Here is a 14,744-nt window from a genome sequence, read left to right as displayed (position 1 = left end):
GTATCCCAACTGCAGTTCGAAGCTCATGCTGTTGGCCACGGCAGGAATTGTCTGGTCCAGACTCGATTATTTAGCCATATAGATAGAACATTGCTTTGAGCGGCGATAAACAAACGTACCCTACTATAGCCGGTTGGAACGATAACTACCCACACTTTATGTACCTGTATTGTATGATCCAAATTCGATTATTTACACTCCGTCATATAGCCGAGACATAGGCGGATCCAGGGGTGGGGGTGGGGTGTGTGTGCAGGGGTGCGCACCCCCCTTTTGTGGTGAAAGTTTGTTAAATGACCATTGAAACTCGGGTGAAAATGAAGTGTGCACCCCTCCTTTTCTCAATATTGTGGACCCCCCCTTTCTCAAAAAGCTGTATCCGCCCCTGCGAGAGCAGTGTTAACAAATATACGCACCTCCACACACACGCTCAAGTGGCTTAACAAACTGAAGGTTGGTGTATAAAAACTTCTGACTACTACAATCGTTAGTTGATATGAGGCACTACATGTTATATACATGTATATCAGGATAAGACAGACTATCATGATGCAAAAGACTGATGACAAATGCGGATGCTAGTAAGCATGGTGTTTGTTGGCCGGTTGGCAGTTTCCCTTGACACACCCACTAGCTGTCCGGTGGCACAATTCTCTATGTCCCCTGTATCCAGAGGATGGGTGTGTGTGGCTGTGAAGGTCAATATGAAAAAACAACATTAATATGTTACAATTTTTAATCATTTTACAAAAAGCTGTACAATTTCAACATCGTTTCATAATTACATACAAGTATGTACATTTATTTCCTCTCACAACAGGAATCCGACATCAGACTAAAACAGTGAAATCTTCGCATTCATCACCTTCATGCGTTTGTAAAGTAGCAGCTCTCTTCAGGTTCCAACACTCAAAGGGAGGCAACTCTTGGACCCATTATAACAAGAATTCCACAAACTCGACACTGTAACAAGGTTTCAAGCACATGGGTTATGGTACACTGTAGTGTATACAACTTTATGGTTGTTGTTCCTACAAGATATCAAGACGGGTTGGAAAATCAGCAAGCATAACAGGGGCAAGTAAACAGGTGAAACCTGGACACCGCCAGGAGGGAACAGGGACTTATATCATATGATGTGATATGGAATAATGATTTATATAGGAGTCAGATCACTGCTGAGACCACTACAGGTGAACAATGGAGTCAGCTGGGAGCTGACACTAACTCACGTTCAGTCCACATTTGTGTTTTTTTACCAAGGCAAGAGTATGAAAAATTATTACCTGAGTGCACAATGATGGTACATGGTATTTACTTTCTTTCATCAACTACACCGAGAGGAACCTTTGGCATGAGTGAGTGAGTGAGTTTAGTTTTACGCAGCACTCAGCAATATTCCAGCTTTATGGCGGCGGTCTGTAAATAATTTAGTCTGACCAGACAATCCAGTGATCAACAGCATGAGCATCTATCTGCGCAATTGGGAACCGATGACATGTGTCAACCAAGCCAGCGAACCTGACCACCAGATCCTGTTAGTCGCCTCTTACGACAAGCATGGGTTACTGTAGGTTCATTCTAACCCGGACCTTCATGGGTCCCTTGGCATGAGTTGAATCAGTTGTTGTCATAGCCATATGATCATGTACCAAACCTGCATTTTATTCTCCTAGTAACATTACTGATCCTGCACGTATGAACCAACATATTTATGACTAGGCCACCCACTGTCCTAATATGGAATAAGTGAGTCAGAATTGACACTGTATGAAACAGTATATAAGTTACTTCACGGTTCTCACGGTTCATTACATGCGTGGAAAGTCTACTAATGACAAAGGTTGGTTATAAACAACACTGGTGCAGCTAATAATGTGGGTACAGTATCCAGTGTTCATAATCTGGGCAAAGGCTGGATTCAAACCATTGATCAGCAGATCCTGGCACCAAAGGGACATAACCCTGTACAGTCATTACCTAAATTCATGTGTCACCTCAACCAAGATCTGGACAAAACATCATATTATACACTGGACATAATGAATATATTTCTATCAGTTTCTTTATATGCTTATTGCAAGTCAAGCGGTACTTCAATAATCAGTTCCTGATTTTGTATGTAATCTGTGAAGTGAGGACTATGTACTACAAGCTGAGTCGTCAAGTGTCCATCTTCAGGCATGCCAACCATTCCACAACTTCATCCAGATCAGAGAGTGTGTGGCCGATGCCAGCCAGAATATTGCTGAAGTACTTCATGGCAGACTGTTCCTTGAAGGATGTCTGGATCTTCTTCGACTTCAACGCCAGTCTACAGAGAGAATGGGGATAACTATATATATGGCATTGCATCAGTGCATGTCAATGTGTGATTGTGCCGTTGTCATGTTATGTCATATAAAAATAACCCATAACATAGGGAATCAGGGGGGTCACAAAAATACGAGTTTCTTGGAGAGGGTCATAAATTATAATACACATAATCCATGAATAAAAAGACACAGTTTATAATAACAGGGTATTTTGCATTTTCTCTTTTCAGAACAATAACATCTGGTTTATTGCCTATAGTGATGAGACGTTGTAGCTTCTTACAGTGATCAAGCTGGAGGGACTACCACCCAGTGACAGATGACACCTTGTGGCAATGCTTCTTACTGACTGAGTTTAGTTTTACGCTGCTTTGAGCAATATTCCAGCAACATCACGGCGGGGGACACCAGAAATGGGCTTCACACATTGTACCCATGTGGGGATTCGAACCCCGGTCTTCGGCGTGACGAGCCAACGCTTTAACCACTAGGCTACCCCACCGCCCCTGCAATGCTTCTTATGCTCTTTATCACAACATATCATAATGATAATAATACAATGAATATACACCTCTCATCACTTGCTTGTTTGTTTGTTACATAATGCCACACTAAACAACATTCCAGCTGTATGCGCTGGTCTGTAAATATTTGAATCTGGACTAGACTATCCAGTGATCAACAGCATGAGCGCTGATCTACGCAATTGGAATACGATGACATGGCAACCAAGTCAGCGAGCCTGACCACCCGATCATGTTAGTCGCCTCTTACGACAAGCATGGGTTGCTGATGACAAAATCTAACATGGATCTTCACAGGTTCACTTGCCATTCAGCTGACAAGAAAGAATCTACATAAATCATTGCAGTAAGCAAAACACCAGAAGATGTACACTGGACTTACATTTTCATCAGGATGAATGCTACCAGACTCCACTGTCCAGGCTTGAAGAGAATGTTGTGACTTGTGAAGCTGAAAAGAACCCATATTTGATGCATTCAACCATCAAGTTTTATTGTTTTAATCAAACCCACTTTTCTGGATCACTAAATTAAATGATCCTGATCCTTCTGAGGAAGTTCATAATCAACAACATTATTACGATTATTGTTTACACAGGAAGTATTTCTCAATTTGAACTTACACTTTGAATGTTACAATGGCAAATTATTGCCATGATTGCTACAACAATTCATGCAATATGGCATATTGACAGGTACTAACTTGACAGATATCGATACATGTTGGTGTTGATCACATTAACAATTTCAAACACAAATTCTAGGATCTAACTGAACTTGGACTTTCAAAATACTGTAACACAGTCGACTTACATAGTTGTCAGCTGTCATTTCTCGCAAAAACACATGTTTCATACCTTGGTATTGATTTATTTAATTTTAAGTTATTTTGTGTTTTGTGACATTATTTGAAATACTGCAACTTACTGGGCATAATGTATTAACACAGTATTTAAAATTCCCGCCAGCCCGACCGTCCGGAACGTTCTATTTTCATCTCGGCCGGTCAAATTTCAAAAGTAGCCTGTCTGGTGGTCTGATAGATGTTTTTACCCTTAACAGTAAATATTTCATAATATCAGACAGGTTCTCTGGTCGTCAGTTTGAAGTGTTTAAGGTATTATGATAATTATGTTAAACTATATACGATTGGACAGTTCATTTTACAATAACCAATCACAATACATGTACTTTCAGTTTACCTAAACTCGGTGCATTGCCTGTTAGAACCATGTTGTTCATTGCGATGCCTACAAACAGTTAAGTATTCAGAAACCTGATTTTTTTCACTGTTGAAAACCGGACAGGTCAGTTTGTATCCGGACTGGTGATTTTTTAAAGTAACCAGTCCGGCTGTATGGCTTGGAATTTTGTGAGTATTAAACATTTAATAAACTTTCAGGACAAAAGGTGTGTGTGTGTGTGTGTGTATGCGTGTGCACCCATCCTCTGGATTCGCCTTTGTTCTACCTGAATGTGTAGACAAGTTCTCGGAGGTGCTGCGCCACATCTTCAAGGGAGAGATGCAGGGGAGGCAGGAGATCAGGAATTCTGAAACAGATGGGAGGCTTTCAAACTCTTTGTCAAATGTGACCCCCAGGAATTAACATGTCGTCAGGCAACTACATTGTGAATCAGAAGTATTAGGGTTACGTACACATCAAATCTGTCCTACACATGTAACCTACAGACCTAAAGTGACAGGTGAATGTAACAGGTAGGGCTGTAACGATGCACTGAACTATCAATGGATTGCAATTGTTGAGTCTCTTATACTATAGCAATGGTAGAAACAAAAAACTGTCGATGCATCGATAGTATGTGTGACTATCGACAATTTAGTAACTGATTTCTGTTGATAAATGCACAGCACAAAATACAGGATGACTGGGTTTCTTGTCAGTTCTTGAAAGAGACTGAAACTATTTCAACTTGTTTTTATTTCATATAAACTATACATTCATTTGGAAAATGACTTCAAACGAGACAATTCAAGGAGAAAAAACTGTTGCAATAGTATTGCAATAGTTGTTTCCCCCTCAACAGTCACCCCTAGCAAAGGAAACCTACACTTTGTCCAGTCTATCCAGCACTATCTTCCTCCGTATCACCATCTGGTCGTGGGAGTCCACAGTGGGAAGCTGCACCTTCTGGCGGGACTTCTCGGCAGACTGCTGTACACAGAAAGTCAGGAACTCAACACTAGGACCAAAATACATACAAAGGAGTAAATCAAAGAAAAAACAAAAATTGAGTGTTTGAACAAGAAAGTCAAAGGCCTTTGTCAAGAGTTAAAAGTTAAGGGGAAACCATATATTACACTCCAGCAGACTTCAAAGACCCCAGGACATATATTTACTCTCTATATCTACCTGGTTGACGCATGTCATTGTATCCCAAATGCATAGATTGATGATATTGATCACCGGATTGTTTGATCCAGACTTGATTATTTACAGACCGCTGCCATACAGCTGGAATATTGCTGAAGGTGTAACAATCCAAACACCAACCCCAGGAGTGAGTGAGTTTAGTTTTACGCCTCTTTTAGCAATACTACTGCAACATCATGACAGGGGACACCACAAATTGGCTTCACATATTGTACCCATGAGGGGAATCGAACACGGGTCTTCTGTGTGACGAGCAAACGCTTTAACCACTACACTTCCCCACCACCCGCAACCCCAGGAGCTGATAGAGAACCCACCTGTATGGTATCATCTGTGTCCTTCATCCCTTTCTTCCGTCCCCCGATAGACCCTCTGTAGAACTCCCTCACTCTCAGCTCATAGTCTCTAGTCTCAGCTTGTATCTGCTTGAAGTCCGGTAATGGACTTGACGCCTGCTTATCATCCTCCACTTGCACTTCCCCAAGCAGGCGGTCAAAATCTTTTTCCTGATCTGCAACCATTTTGCACAGTTCACCATATTTCTTGTCAAACTCAGGCTGGTTCACAGCTGTGGAATCTTTCTCACCAATGCCCAGAAACTTCAGAGAGTCTCTCGTAACCCACTCTTCCATCACCTTGGAAACTGCATCAAGAGGCCGTAATATGGAAACTGGCGATTTTGAAGCTGCCCTTGTTCTTTTAGTTGGTGTGTGTACTCGTGATGGTGATGCGTTAGCAGAGGTTGACGATGGTGATGCTGTAGCAGAGGCTGACAGGTCTGTAGTGGTAATCAGTGAGCAGGCTGACAGGTCTGTAATCAGTCCAGTGGCTTGACGAACAACTTTTGTTTCCTTCTCAAAAGATATTTTCTCTGATTGATCTGTAATAATGCTTTTCTGTCCTTTATCAGCATCGTTAGTACATGCATCATCCTCTTCATCAGAGTCAATCACTTCACAACCACTCTCTTTGACCGTGGAACTGAATTCAACCTCATCATTTTTCTTGCCTCCTTCCTGCTTCCTGAATATCAGCCAGCTGACCCAGCAGATGCTTCTTCCTACTCAGCAGCCTCATCAAGTAGTCTTCTTTTGACTCTCCATTACGCTGACCTTTAATCTCTGACCTTGCATCACCTTCTGACTCACCTTGACCTTTTTCACCTTCAGGTTTTAAACTTTTATCTTCAATCGTATTTGTTTCCACAGCACCTTCAACATTACTAGCCCTCTCTTTTTGTTCTACAATATCTTTCACAAGAGTTGCCTCCCCTTGAGGCTCTGAGAAGTCCACATCAATTCCATGAACCTGATGGAGGTCAGCCACAGTCATGCCAGCCATGTGTTCTACAATGTTGGAGATTATATTTGAATCTTCATCTGTTTGGGACTGGGTAGTTACTGTGTCTGACACAGGACTTTCAGCTCTGTCAGGTTGCTGCTGTTTAGAAGAGCTGATCTGATCCTGTTTTTCAAGTTTCATTACCTCCTTCTTCAAGTCTGTCTGAGGCAGGCTGAGCAATACCTCATCCCCAATAGTACACCTGGATATGATGGATAAACTCAGACTCAATTATTTACAGACAACCACCATATAGCTGGAATATTGCTGAGTATGGCGTAAAACTTAACTCACTAACTATAAAATGTGTTGCTATCAGTAACCGGGTTGGGTGAGTGTCTATCAACTCAAATATGTTGTGAAAATATTTAGGTGAGAACAAGAAATCAACCAATCATATGAACAGTCCCAAAGGACAAACAGGATGTTTATTATAGAATCAGCATGATAATTCCAGAGCAGCCAGGACTTGACAAGGCCAAATAACACCTCCTTTATAAGCAATTGAACAGTTGTTACTGCTCTGAACAAACAACTTACAACCTGATTACAGGTGAAAGGTGCCTGCAACCTAGGAGACAACCTGTACCAAGAGCGGAATGAGTGAGTATGGTTTAACACCGCTTTTAGCAATTTTCCAGCAATATCACAGCAGGGCATATAAGGAATGGGCTTCACACATTGTACCCATGTGGGGAATCAAACCTGGGTCTTCAGCACGACAAGCGGATACTTAAACCATTAGGCTACCACCCCAGTAGCAAGAGGAATGAGCAACATGGGCTTTAATGACACTAGAAACAGTAATTCAGTTTATCATGTTGCTTAGGATATATGTTACTGATAAACAATGATCCTGGCATAGATAATAGACACAATGTAGCAACTTGTGTTAGCTTTGACCACCATTCTGACACAGCCATGACACGTGTACTGATAGACCCATGAAGATCCGGGTTAGATTTGATCTTCAGTAACCCATACTTGTTGTAAGAGGCGATTAATGGGATCGGGTGGTCAGGCTCGCTGACTTGGTTGACATATGTCACCGTTTCCCAATTGTGTAGATCGATGCTCATGCTGTTGATCACTGGATTGTCTGGTCCAGACTTGATTATATACAGACTGCTGCCATATAGCTGCAATATTGCTGAGTGCAGCGTAAAACTAAAGTCACTCACTTGTACTGATATCTACAGGTTTCATACATTTGTAACAGAATTGACCACTTGCCTTTCAGTGTTTCCAGTTATGTGTTCCACAAACACAAGGAACAGACAGTATGACATACTCATTTCTTGCCTTAATGGTATTGGTGCCCACAGTCAAAGAGTCTAGTCAACTTTGAGGCACAAGATATACAGAAGATTACGAACCTCTTGGCTTGTACAGCCAGGAACTCAAAGTCAACCTTGGGTTCAAGTTCCCTCGACCATACTGGAGATGTTGATATTTGCTTCTCAAAGAACTGCGAGGCCTTAAAGCAGAAGTTACTGCAAAATTTCTGAAAACAAATTTGAAGAATTTGCTACCTTAGATACTCTATCAGAAATGGCATCAGAAGGAAGGAACACCTACAATATTACTATGGATCCTGCTGTAGCTAATACAGATGTGATATCACTGGCACAGAGTCTTATCATACCTTCATGTACAATACTTTAATTTCATTGGTCAATGATGCTTTAACAAGTTTCCATGTCACCCCTCCCAGGAGGGTGACAACTGGAAAAAATATTACCCGCTGCCACGGTAACCGCCAAGCTCTCCGCAGAGAAGCTGAAGCACTAACAATTGTATGACATCATAATATGACGCATGCCGTGCCCGGAGTTCGAAAACCGTTCGATCAGCTGTTTTTGAGTTCACTATGTACAGATTTATTTTACTGACTTTCACTGCTTTATTTAAACTATTTTATACATTGAATCGTTTGCACACTCAACTTAAAACATAATTAACCATTTTTATAGCAGTGTTAACCTTGTCAGCATATGTTTCACTGATTTAAAAAATCCTGTCGAGGGGCAGACGCCATTTTGTTTACATGTCATATAGTCGGTAGCGATCCTTAAAATAAAATAAAATGATATTTTGTACATTGAACATGGCGGTAAGATAAATACGTTGTATGCTTCTCCCTCGGGTAATACGGCCTGATGTACGCCTGTTTGTAGCAGTGTCATCCCTCGCCTACCGACTTGGGTAACACTGCTACAAAGAGGCGTACATCAGACTGTATTACCCTTGAGAAAAGCATACAACTTATATTGTCACGATGTTTGTCTAACACAAACTCTGGGCAATGGCTGCTGTATTATTGGATGATTGGATTAAAAATGACCAGTCAATATCAGGGGTATTTATAACGTTCTCATGCTACTTTAAGCAATATTTCAGAAATAGCTTTACCAGGGATTACCAGAAATGGTTTCACACATTGTACACATGATGAAAATAGGACTTGTCAAGGACAGTGAGAACTTGAAAACACTGAGTATGGTCCAGGTTTTGAAGAACTTTAATGAATAATATCAATCAGGGCCTAGATTTTCGAGGCTCTCTCTGCGGTAAGATAGCTGTAAGTGCCATACATTAACATTAACTTATGACTATCTTAGCTCTAAGAGAGCTTTGAAAATCTAGGCCATGTACTCTTCAGTGGGCTAAATTGTACAGGGTTGGAAATTACCATTCTGCTTTTGACAGTGAATTTCTCCCATGTGCACATCTTTCAGAAACTTTAAATTACTACCATTTAAAAGCTAATTCACTGTAGTGTACTGGTATATGCTATTCAGCATCACACCAATGATCACCTGTTTCCCACCACACTTTAATAGGTTTACATTCCTTGAAACGACTGGTACCATCATGCACACAAGTGACTGGTCAACAAGCTACAAAGGGAGGTAACCACTACCTGCTAATACCTACCTTTCTCTCTGTGATATCATACACCATGTTGGACTTGGTGCATATTTTGTACTGCTGTTTAGGAACCTGAAACAACACCAGTAGAATTCAGCATTCCTTGTCATTGGTAAGTTATGCATCCATTTACATCAAAAAAATTAATCTCAATAAAACATGATGTTCTATTCTGTTCTATACAATACCTGTTGCCTGAAGATAACAGTATGTGAACTTTCCATCCATCCAATCTGCATCCAGCAAACAAACTACTCACAAAAACATCTAATATCACTCACAGAAATATCTAATTATTGCAGCTCAAAAATGAATCTAAATGGGTAATTATCAGTGACAAAACTTTTTCGTGGTATTGACGCCCAAAATGGTGTACAATCAAATCATTTGTTTCACTGCAGTTTTCAGAGACTAAGATTGAAATTTCCAGAGGTAGTAAAGAAGCATATTTGACAGAACAAGCATCTGATTGCTTAACACATCCTTCTTTTTGATCAGGGAGTCTTATATTACATATGACAAGAATTTAGAATCAATAAAGTTGGATGCATCACTAATTTTCGTTCCTTCAGAGTTCAACTGACATGAATGAGTGAGTATGGTTTATGTCAGTTTCAGCAATATTCCACCAATATCATGGTAAGGGACACCAGAAATGGGCTTCACACATTGTACCCATGTTTGGAATCGAATTTGGGTATTTGGCGTGACGGATGAACGCTTTAACCACAAGACTACCCACCATCCCTTAACTGACATAAACTTCTATGGAGGTGTTCTTAGATCTTGACACAGAGAACTACAGTCAGGCCGCGGTAATCCGGTCCTCATTAATCCGAATCCACCGACTTCCGAATGTTACTCACTGGGCACCAAATCATCTCCCTATATATTGTATATAATTGACACCTCGTGAGTCCGATGATTCAGTTTCCGCCTCCGAACGCTGGTCAGTCGGAACGGATTGGACTAATTAAGTTGTAAACAGCTGCGTTAATCCGAACGATTGAACTTGACCGTGCTGCTGACTGGTCCATTACGTACTACGAGTGCCAGGGTGACATCGAAAATGCAGATAAAGCAATGGACATGCTCAATTCTTTAAAACAACCTTTGCAGCAGCCCACCATTAAAGACTACTTTTGTAAGTAAAATGTGTGAGTGAAACAATGTGTAATAAAGCCAGTGATTGTCTTTGATGTTTTGTTTTGATTTCTTCACGTATCGATAGTAAGGAAAGATATCAAGGGGAAGTAACTCGGTGCATATACTGTGGTTTCAGCAGTACGAACGTTTCACTATCCGAACGTTTTTTTTAAAAAACCAAAGTGTTCGTATCAACGAAGTCTGACTGTTTACTATTGGAGTAAAGGATCTTACTTTATTGAGACTGACATGAATGATTTCAAAATATCTGCAGGAAGAAAGTATAAAAGACTGAAAAGACAAGCATACTTTATGTTATGTTCGCAGACAGTGTTTGATAGCACAAATACCACTGCTTTGTGGAAAGGAAAAAAGTTTCATGCTGCACGAGACTCTGTGCTGCACATGATTAACAGTAATTTAGAGTTTTCAGTTTTAGGTGCCAGTGACAGTTAATGGATAGCTCTGTCCATGTGATAGATATTCAACCAGAATAGTACAGATCAAATAGAAATAGTTAGAGAATTATCCATGAACACTGAACATTTGCTAGATAAACAGCTTCTTCAAATTAAGTTTAGCCTTCATTATTTATTAGTATATTTCACATTTCTCATTACGTTAAAAGGGGATTTCATGTTTAGTTGATTAACAGAGGATTTCATGTTTAGTTGATAAGAAAAGGGGATTTCACATTTAGTTGATTAAAAGGGGATTTCATGTTTAAATTGATTAAAAGGGGATTTCATGTTTAGTTGATTAAAGGATTAAAGTCAAAATTTATGTAAGTTAGTTTAGTTTCCACTGTGAACCATGGGTAGTTTAGTTTAATTTCCCCTGTGAAACACTTTATCAATCCACAGCACAATAAAGAGAGATACATGATCTTACACCATGTCAGAGGTCTTAGCTCTTTGCATTTTCAAACACAAAACATGGAGGTAAAATTCCAACAAATTCAATAAAAAAAGCTCCATCTACATAGAATTCTACATGGGCAATAACAGTAAATTAAACTATGTGTATAATAGATCTACCTACTTTGGACAGCTTGTTGCTACAGACAGGGTAGCCACAGTCCTTGGCAATGGACCGTTCCTCAACCACATCGGCATAGTGACTGGGAGAGATCAGCTGACCCTGAAACGTCACAGTCATAATGTTATGGTGAGAGAGTGAGTTTGCTTTTACTCCGCTTTCACCGTTTTAGCAATATTTCAGCATATATCATGGCAGGAAACACCAGAAATGGACTTAACACAATGTACCTATGTGGGAAATGGAACCTGGGTCTTTGGCATGACGACTGAATGCGTTAGCCTCTGGGCTGGCCCACCGACCATAATGTTATATAGAGAAGGTATATCATAGATAGCAGTGATATGGAAAAGGCTTCTGTTGGGAGTCTATATACAGCAATACACAGTATAATAATAAATGTGAATATCACAAGAAATTCAAGGCTCAAAGTCAAAAGATGTTTATTGTATGAAAGGCCTCCGGCCCATATACATGAGAGTTACAGTGATAAAATAATATTTTGGATATTTACATATATATTTAAGGGTATACAATCCGCTTTATAAGAAGATATCTTTTAGCTAATGTATGCTTTATATACAAAGACAACTGAACAAACTCATGCCCACTACTTCACCATCGACTGACACAACAGGAAATGACTTAATGACAGTATAGTATATATCCTTATACAAACAGGTTAAGATGTTCTCAAATTTGAGGGGACACAGGTCAAGTATAATTCTCCTGCTTCTTTGAGTGGCATTAAGAAGATGGTATAATGAACATGAATAAATTTTTTTTAGGGATAGACAACTTCTTTATTGCAATGGATGAAACGTTTCGGTGTCGCATCCATTTCAATAAAGAAGTTGTCTATCCATAAAATACCATTCCAGTTCTCCAGCTGCCCGAGGTGAGTGACTAGTGTTTTTCACATTGATCACTTTGCACTATGGCATTATGGGTAAATACATGCATAGTCAAGTTGTTTAATTATATTTTTGGATTTAATGTGAATTTACTGTATACGAGGTGTGTATTTATGTAAAATATCCAGTATATATCAAAGAAACAGTGTATTCAGGCAATTCAATAAGAGTCTGGTACAGGAATGAGAATATTCACATTTGCAAAATCTTGTCTGAGTAATGTTTAACATTTCGCAAGCACTATTGACATACGAGCAATATCAGGCAGATATTTCAATATTACATTTTTGTTTCAGTAAAATTTTAAATGTCTTTCCTTGATGTCTGGACCAGAAAATTACAGTTGGTTACAGCAGGCTCCTCTCTGGGCATTGTTCAACACCCTCCTCAGCAATATCAAGCTATATGGCAGCGGTCTGTAAATAATTGAGTCTGACCACAATCCAGTGATCAGCATCCATCATTGGGATCAGCTCCCATTACAACAAGATCAATTCTAACCCGGATCTACATGTCTGATGACTGAGGTGATAACGTGTCTCTTTTAGTGATAGACAAACATCACTAAATACATACAGCATCCTTGAGGTAGTCCTCTGATATGGGGTTTTCTAGGAGGCGCAACACAACATGGAATGCCTTCTCTTCACTTGCCACCCGATGACGTATCTGCTTTTCCTGTTGGGCAGCCATCACAGAGACTCACTCCTTAATCTGTGAGTAGAGAACAACGACATAAGCAAGTACAACCACTAACAGCATTCCTTTGTCACAATAAAATACAAGGCACAGTTTCCAGCTGTAAACAGATGGTCATTTCACAAAATGTATATTATTAAATGTCATGAATGCAGACCCTAGCTGCTTCTAGTAACTAATAACTTACATGGATTTCATCTTGTGGTCTGACAAGGACAACGTTTGCGCCTGTGAAAATCTTACATAGTCAATGTTTAGCATGCTCTGAGGTTTGAAAATACTTTGGACGATTTAATCATAAAAACATAGTCCAACTCAGTGTTGTAAAAACAGGGCATAGAATAATTGCATTTATTACCCACGTGGTCAACGTATGGGTAGTTGCATACTAATCTCGTACGTCACACGAGTGTCGTATCGCGTTGACCTGTGTCGTAACGACTTGACCTGAGATTCTAACGATTTGATTGGATAACCGATGACCTCTCAATTAGGTCACATTCTGACGTAACTATTTTTTCATTCATAACAAACATGTGAATCCATTCATTCTACAACTTAAATGCATTGTGGGAATGTAAACATCGCGAACGTTGTCTTGTCGCTGTTTAATTGTGAGCCGAACTGAGACATTATACCCGTAGAAAAACGTAAACGCAATGTTTCCACCAGTAATGTTAGCCGAATGAAGCAACTGCAAACCAAGAAAGGAGGCTGTACGAGGCGATGACAACAGACATGCATCGTGACGTCGGTTACAGTGACGTCATTACAGTGACGTCATGCAAATATTGTACTACAGTGCAAAACTCTTCCGCAACCTCTTTATGAAACCGGTTTCGGTTTGAAACCAAGATATTAACAAAAATACGCTATTTTGTCAATTTAATGCATGTAAGACGTGGGTAATAAATAAAATTCCACACTCGGTCTCATTACATACGAATTATACGAAACTCGTGACCTTCCTATGTTATCTGACCTCGCTTTCGCTCGGTCAGATACCAAAGGAAGGACACTCGTTTCGTATAATTCGTATGTAATGAGACCTCGTGTAGTATTCTCTATAGGCGCCCGATATTCCAAATATATCAGAGTCGGGTGCCTATGAATAATTGTGTCGATATGTGATTGTGAACAACCCGTCCTTGTATACCACAGGCAGTTCAAAGGTTAAGTTGTCGAATCATGCTCATATGGGCACGAGTTTTAGAAATAATAGCGAAATCTAACATTGGTTGGTTACCGTTCCTGGAGTGATTCAGCAGAGAATAAAGAATTTTAGGAAAGTCACGTAAGCTCCCTACAGCGATGCCGAGAACGCTCGGGTTTCTTCGACTGGTTTACTGCCCGGCCTGGTTTCCGGGATCTGCTGCGCTACACTGTTTGTTTCCTTACAAACAATTCAGAAAGAACGTCCGGAAACTAGTTTACTCTCGACAC

The 14,744-nt window shown here is 40.0% G+C and overlaps 1 protein-coding gene across 1 annotated transcript; it reads right to left on the bottom strand.

Annotated features, from left to right (window-relative positions):
• Nucleotides 1–1,519: 1,519 nt before the first annotated feature.
• Nucleotides 1,520–14,635, bottom strand: LOC124252898 (putative RNA polymerase II subunit B1 CTD phosphatase RPAP2). Its single transcript, XM_046686610.1, is given in 12 exon segments — nt 1,520–2,314; nt 3,222–3,290; nt 4,310–4,390; nt 4,910–5,013; nt 5,550–5,974; nt 6,035–6,226; nt 6,228–6,775; nt 7,950–8,077; nt 9,511–9,576; nt 11,692–11,790; nt 13,179–13,316; nt 14,535–14,635. Coding segments are annotated over 11 exon segments (1,980 nt in total). The 5' UTR covers nt 13,296–13,316; nt 14,535–14,635; the 3' UTR covers nt 1,520–2,163.
• Nucleotides 14,636–14,744: the final 109 nt, after the last annotated feature.

This window comes from Haliotis rubra, unplaced genomic scaffold (genome assembly GCF_003918875.1).
Source record: "Haliotis rubra isolate DU_JTF1 unplaced genomic scaffold, ASM391887v1 Scf10, whole genome shotgun sequence".
Classification (NCBI taxonomy): Eukaryota; Metazoa; Mollusca; class Gastropoda; order Lepetellida; family Haliotidae; genus Haliotis; species Haliotis rubra.
The sequence above is the reverse complement of the archived record's forward strand: the minus strand, read 5'-3'. Positions and strand labels throughout refer to the sequence as shown.